Here is a 6,996-nt window from a genome sequence, read left to right on the forward strand (position 1 = left end):
GGGAAGGTACAGGAGCCCCAGCCTCCCAGGCAGAGATCTTGGACAACTGCCTTGTGTTTTCTAACCCCACCAGGTGTTGAGTCCTGCCAGCACCACACAGAATGGCCTTTAATCAAAGGCAAAAAGGTCCTGAACACCAACTCAGAGACCCAAGCAGGGTCAAAGAGACTGTACCAGACCCACACAGTGTGACAGAGGCTTAATGAAAGGTTGTAGCTGGGCTTCAGCAGATTGAATGCATTGCAAAGCCAAGTGTAAAGCCATTTTAGCTGCTACTGTCACTGTGTGGCATCTCGTCCAGCACATCTGAGGTTTGCTACAGGCAGAGAACTTTTGGCATCCCCACCAGAAGACACCCCCCTGATTCATGTCCTCTGAGGAAGCCCCTTCTGCAGTTGTTTTTCTGCAGTCCTTGCTGGCACCCTTGCTGGCACCTTTCTTGCCAACTATCTCTGAAATAGGGCACTGATCAACATGAGCTCAAGGTGCCCAGCTGAATGAAATCAGTATTGCTCCACCATGCTGGTGAAAGATCAGTGTTTCTCCGGCAACAAGGTTGATTTTCAGCCAGGACTGAACAGTGTTGCTGCCTGCTTGAGTGGCTGTGTCACTGGAGAGGACTGGTTTGATCTTTAATCCTGACGTGGTGCATTCCATGTGCTGGAGGACTTTGTAATCAAGCAAACAGCAGACATACTATTTCCTGCCAGGAGAATGACTCTCCTTTGATATGAAAGTACCTTGCTCACATGCAGCACAGCTCCTGATTTCTCCTGAGATCCTGTTTAGACTGACAGGACTGAAACAACACCTGAGACTCTGCTCCCCTTTCCATGCTGCACACGTGAACCTCACACACGTGACGATGGAGCAAAATGCAGTGAGCCTCTGTATTCATGTTTGCTTCCTTATCCTGAGCTGCATGTTTCCTTCCTACGTTTAACATTTAGGAGAAAATCAAAAGTTATTTTGGAAACATCCTGAGACTAGAGGTCACAGAGAAGTGGGAGAAGGAAGTTCATTCAGAAGTGAAGGAAAACCTCTACCACGCCTCGCTCTCCTTTGATATTCAAACGGTATTTAATTAGCTGGGGTAATGTGGAGGGGAGGGGGCTCTGTGGCTCCAGGGAAACTGGATCGTTACCTTCTGGGGTGGAGGTACCGCCTCCTGTGATAATTTATGTAAGTCACGCACTGGCAGAATACATTAGAGCAGAAAATGCCATTTATTACAACTTCTGGCTCTCCCGCTTGCCTTCTAGCTGCAAATTAAACCTGCTGTCAATTGTGTCAGCAACATAATAGGCAACTGATTTTAAAGTCCCTAAACCTCTTTGATTAGAAAGAAGAAAGAGAAAGGGAAAAAAAGATGGAAAGAAAAGGTTTGCTAGAAAAGAACCCTCTTGGCTTAAAAAGCAACTTTGTCCCGGAGCTGTGGAAGCTGTGGAAAGGCCGTAGGCAGTAAAAGCCACTCCAGTTTAAACAGTACAAAAAACAAAAGCTCCTACTAGCTTTAGGGACTACAGGGTAATAAATCCAGGAGGGGTTTGGATTCATTCTCCTCACTCAATCGGTTGAGTCACTTCAATTAAACAATACTAACAAAAAAGAGAGGGAGAGAGAAAGAAAATCAAAGAGTTTTGCCTGCTGCCGTGACTATTTTTCCATAGAGGAATATTACACATTATGTGATCATGGGGAAGGTGGGTCTGAATTGGATTAGCAGATGGATAGGAGGCCTTAGGAAGCATGAGAATGGGACTACAACATGCCTCACTCTGAAGGTGCAGCCAGGATTGTGGGAATGGGAATCCAGGAGGAGTTCCAGTGCAAACAAGGTTTCAGGGTGGTGCCTGACCCTCTGTGCTGCCCTAGTATTGTTCCTGAGAATGGGACCTGTGTGGGCCTCTAGGGATGGGGCTTGTCCTTATCATGGTGTTAGCATGGGAACTGCTCAGCTTCCCTTGGGCTTTGGTTGCTGATTGATCCCTCCCACAAACCCCCCAAAAGAGGAGGATGGCACTGGCACAGATTGGAGTTCCAGCCAACATCTCCTCTAACTCACATGCAGACAGCAAAAAGACATGAGGCTATTAGGGATGAATGATTATATCACAGATCAATTGCTGCTTCTTGGCCCATTCTCCATTATAATTTTTAAAACTGCCAGAGAATAATGAAAATCTCCTGGCAACAAGTTGGCTGTTTGCCCCTTGGCTAGGCAAGCCATCCTTACTAACCAAAGCTGCATGAGATCCTTGGGAAGGATGTTTGACCCATGCTCGTCCCATTCACTGGGGGTTTTTTGTGCCCTTTTTTAGATCATCGGCGAGCACATGAAGTTATCTGGAGCTATCAGCAGAAGCCTGGAAACAAAAATGCTTGAGCTGTGCATGACAGAGCTGCTTGAATTCATACCAAGGTCATCACCATTCCTGGCAGTACTTTCTTTTCACTTGAGTCTCACACTGGTAAAAACACAGGGAAAAGGTCTGTGCACTAGACCAGGCACTGGTATCAAGCAGGCATAGGCCTGCTCCTGGGAGAATTAAAGATTACAGTGAGCCAAATAACAAACAAGCTGCAAAACAACCTGGAGGGAGCCATAAGCAGACTCAGATAGGACCCTTGCAAGTCCCAGAATCTAATGCTAGAGCTCCAGGAAGGAGCTACTGTCTGGAAAGGGATGGTACCACTGTGATCACATCCATCCAGGACCTTTGTGCATTGGATGGTGGTCACTTGCAGCTTCAGCTGTGAGCAAGCAGCAGTTATGGACCTCTCAGACCCAAAGCCAGTTTACCCAAAACATCATCTAGGTGTCCTGGGGTGAGTCCTGCTGAGAGGGTTTTCTCTGACCTGCCATGTCTCTGGGCATAAAAATGGATGGCGAGACCCTCTCTGCTACACCTGGGCAAAACGTACAGCTGGGCTGCCTCCTGAGTCTCTTTAAAATTTACCCAGAGTCCAAGGGAGACTGCTGAAATAGTGTTTTTTTGCTTGGTAGTCTCCATGTTACGGCCTCAGATCTTACCCACTGCAACATGCTTCGGGGATGCTCCGGGGAAGGTTTTAGGCTCGCAGAGGGTCCCAGCACAGTGACACATTCTCCGACCCCTCTGTCAGGGCTGTGTTTGGGACGCTCATGGATGTTTGCCAGAGCAGCGACCTGCGGAGGAGAGAGGCTGTTCGGTGAATCAACTGTGAGCAAGACTAAAAATAATTTTGCATTAACCTTTGAAGTTTCCCACCTCCGGCAGGCACCAAGCGTGGAGTTTGTTAATGCAGGAGCATGGGTGGGGAGCCTGAACGCTGCTTTCTCACATCATGAACCTGGGGCATGGCAGGGGGCCAAACTGCGCTAAAGGCAATGCTTTTCCTTCTAAACCCTCATCTCCAGTAGCCCAGTGATCTACACTTTTTTCCCACGCCCTGAGTGAGCAGGGTAGCTCAAACCAGCTGTTTGGTTTGAAGTTTGCCTGGGTTTTTGAGGAGAAACACAGCAGTGATGTTCTGGCTTTTTCTTTCCCCCATTTCTTATTTGTCTCTTTTATTTCTTTTTTTCTTTGTTCTTCTTTTCTTTGTTCTCTTTTTTTAGTTATTTTTCTTTTATTTTTTAATTGGGTTTCTTCTTTTTTTTTTTTTTTTTTTTTTTTTTTTTTTTTTTTTTTTTTTTTTTTTTTTTTTTTTTTTTTTTTTTTTTTTTTTTTTTTTTTTTTTTTTTTTTTTTTTTTTTTTTTTTTTTTTTTTTTTTTTTTTTTTTTTTTTAAATACTGTACAGTGCAAACCAGAGCAGCAATGGCTCTCAGATTAAAGGACCACTGAAACTTAAGCTTTAACTGAATCAAACTTGAGATACAAGGGCCTGAGGCCAGCTTGGGCAGGTTCCTTTACCCTGGCAAAGAGTGGGACCATCAGACAAAGCCTTTCTGAGCACACAGCCTCCTGCCATCAGCATGGACCTGGCTGTAAAACAGCTGTCAAACCCATAAAATCTGTGCTACACACACAAAAAAAGCTACCTGCCACCGAGGTTATGGGGAGGAAAAGGTAGATGTGCTGCCCTGTTCCTATTCACCTTCTGTTGTAAAATCAGCCCTCAGGTAAATCCTTTGCCTGTGATGTGCTTAAGAGGGTACCTAATATATTGTCCCAAAAGCCAATGAAATGAAGGCCCAGACTTACAAGCCCGAGTACCACAGCTGCAATTAAACCCTCAGGATGAGGAAAAGTCAGAGTTGGCCTGCCCACATCCCTGGCATCTCTCCAAAAGTTCTCCTTAACTGCTCAGGCAAGTGCATCCTAAACCTGTAATTATCTGCCATCTATTTTCCTTCAATGCACACACAAGTTGTGACAGCTGGAAAAAACATGTCTGCATACAGGGGGGACAGGTTGGGACAGCCAGGGGTGTCTCCTGAAATCACCATGTACACAGAAGATGAGCCATCCTCAGTCCCCCCCCACCATTAAGTGTTACCTGAGTGTCTCTTCCTGCAGGTTTGAGAAGGAGTTCACGGCGTGGAGCACTGCCCAGGACAGCCCCATCTTTGCAGCCTATGTTGTTGCCTACATAAACAGCTTCCACGAACTAATGTAAGTCCACTCCCTCTGAGCTCAGATGGCATGTTTTTGAGGTCTGGGAGGGTAACAGCATCTGTGAAGGAAAGACCAAGGTCTCCTTGGGGTGCCTCGCTGGGTGCTCAGTTTCCAGCCCTTCTAACCTCACAGGGGAATTTTCCCCAAGGGTTGCAGATAGAAGTCACAAGCTTGAGTAGATAGAAACATGAACAGATGCAGTGCTTGCATGAAATTTTTAAACTCATTTTCAGTCTCAGAGGAGGGTTTTTTCCATGTTTTATTCTGGAGGTTAGCAGTATAAACCCAGAAACACGGTCTCAAGGCTGCCTTTGGCACTGGGCTGGAGGAAACTCTATGGAAGCACTCAACCTGAAAATAAACCCCTGCCATTGCTGCTAACAGCTGGAAATTCCAGGACTTTGCATGAATTAGTTATTTCAAGTCATGTGTTGAAAAGGGCCTCTGATGAACAGGTATCGTCAGTGCTGGCTATCAGAGATCTGACTATCACTCTCCCCAGAAGTAGGATGGTGCCAGTGAGTGCATGTCCCAGGGTCTGGTCCCTCAGCCCAGTGCTGTGGCACAAGATGACCTTGCACATCCCACTCTGCAGCCACTCACAGCTGCCACAGCCCCCCAGTGCCAGTTCCACGGAAAATTGGTGCTGTTCATACACCTGCCCCAGGGGGACGGTCTGCAGCCACGCAGGGACATGACTCGCCGAGGCCCAGGGGCTCTTCAGCATCAGGGGTCATCTCTGGCATGCACATGTGGTGCTTCAGAGGCGAACCCAGCAAAACAACACAGGAATAATGTGTGGGCTCTGGCCACCAAAAAGCTTGGCTTGTGATCTCCAGCCCGTGTTTGCTGCCTTGCTGCCTGGCACTGCCTCCAGCGGGGTTGCTATATGCCAAATATTACTGAGGGGACGGAGACGGTTTCGTGTTCGGTGTCTCGCAGGAGCCGACGGCTCCAGCCGCAGTGAGCACTACCGTCGGGAAGTCTCTAGATGGCACGGTCTCTCCAGCAATGCTAACCTCGCCGAGGAGCTGGCTTTCACTGCCTCCTCCTGACCCTGCGGAAAATTGCTCTCCCCTTCCCTGCTGGAGACTGGCGAAGGGGCGAATGGAGTCACCAGCCCCAGGCAGGGAGCTGGCAGCGTTTGGGTGGCCGATTGGCTCCGCTGAATTTATTCCTGAATTAAGCTAAATATTCATCAGCCTGGGGTGATGAGTTGCTGGGCAGAACTAGATGAGCTAACAGCATGATTTTTTGGATGCTGGAACCAGACCCCAGCTGGAGTTACAGCCCTGAGCTCCAGCCTGGCATGACAGGGATGCTGTTGAGTGCTTTATAGTCCTACCTGGGCAACCTCAGACTTATAAAGTATCTACTGGGTAGTGGCAGGAACCTGCTGCTCTCTGTGGTCACAGCAGTGGATGTGGGCACATCCAGGGAAGCTTGGGCACCACTGGTGCTGACTTTTTTTTGTGATGCTGCTTCCTCAGTTGCTCCAGTCCCCTCACCCCCAAAGTGTGTTACAGTGGGACAGGGATGGAAAGTAAGAAGAAAGACAGGAGTTTACAATGCCCCCAAAGCCCACAACACACTCTGGGGATTTCATTAACCTCTCTGAAGGTGTTTTCTTCCTCATGGGGTGAAACCTTGCAGAAGGATGCACTGTCCTTAGGATATTTCACAGGTTTCCATAAGCATAGTCACCATCCTAGCTGCTGATGATAGACATTGTGTGAAGTGACTCAGATGGGCTCTGGGGGAAACAGAGTCAACAGCCTTCCCTTCTCTGGCTTTATTATTTACTTTTTTCTTCACCCATGGCCCCTCAGTGCTTTCCCAGGTACTTGGAGACCATTTAGCAGAGGTGTTGCTCAAGTGAAAGAGCAACCAGCCTATGCAACTGCTTTGCATGGCTGCACCATCCCATCTGATGAGGAAATCTGTGGGGTTTTTAAGCACAGTCATAGCTGTGACTCATTTTCTGTGCACAGGATTGTGCAAAAGGAGCCATTACTTTGACCCATTAAGTGTTTCCAAGAGGAAGTACTACAAACACGAGTTTATTTAAACATAATATCCAACATGCCAATCCAGATAAAATGCTTAGGTCACTGTAATAGTTTACATTTTAACATTAACTCACTAGTGGTCTCTGTCTCTGTCTCTAGGTCAGGGTTAGAAAGAGAGTTTCACGTCGACACTGAGGAACTGCAGAAGATTTTGGCAGCTCTGACAAGGAACTTCACAAATATTTTTCTAACCAAATTAAAAATAAAAGCACAGGTAAGAGGCTCTTGGCCATGTTATTTCCTCAATGTAAGGGGTATGTGCAGGACCACTGGAGAAGCTGAGGGCCATTGTCCTTCCCTTGTCTCACCAACTAGACCTCATTTTGCA

General features: G+C 47.2%; 1 protein-coding gene across 1 annotated transcript in view; it reads left to right on the plus strand.

Moving 5' to 3' along the window:
• The window catches only part of EXOC3L4 (exocyst complex component 3 like 4), a 23,901-nt gene that overhangs the window by 9,280 nt on the left and 7,625 nt on the right, over positions 1-6,996 (plus strand). Inside the window, exons 5-8 of the mRNA XM_027893609.1 lie at positions 951-1,076; positions 2,322-2,422; positions 4,501-4,596; positions 6,768-6,882. Coding sequence (XP_027749410.1) covers positions 951-1,076; positions 2,322-2,422; positions 4,501-4,596; positions 6,768-6,882 — 438 coding nt within the window. The remainder of the gene's footprint in view (positions 1-950; positions 1,077-2,321; positions 2,423-4,500; positions 4,597-6,767; positions 6,883-6,996) is intronic.

The sequence above is a fragment of the Empidonax traillii genome, unplaced genomic scaffold, assembly GCF_003031625.1.
Source record: "Empidonax traillii isolate 1590-97213 ecotype Southwest subspecies unplaced genomic scaffold, ASM303162v1 scaffold398:size1781980, whole genome shotgun sequence".
Lineage (NCBI taxonomy): Eukaryota > Metazoa > Chordata > Aves > Passeriformes > Tyrannidae > Empidonax > Empidonax traillii.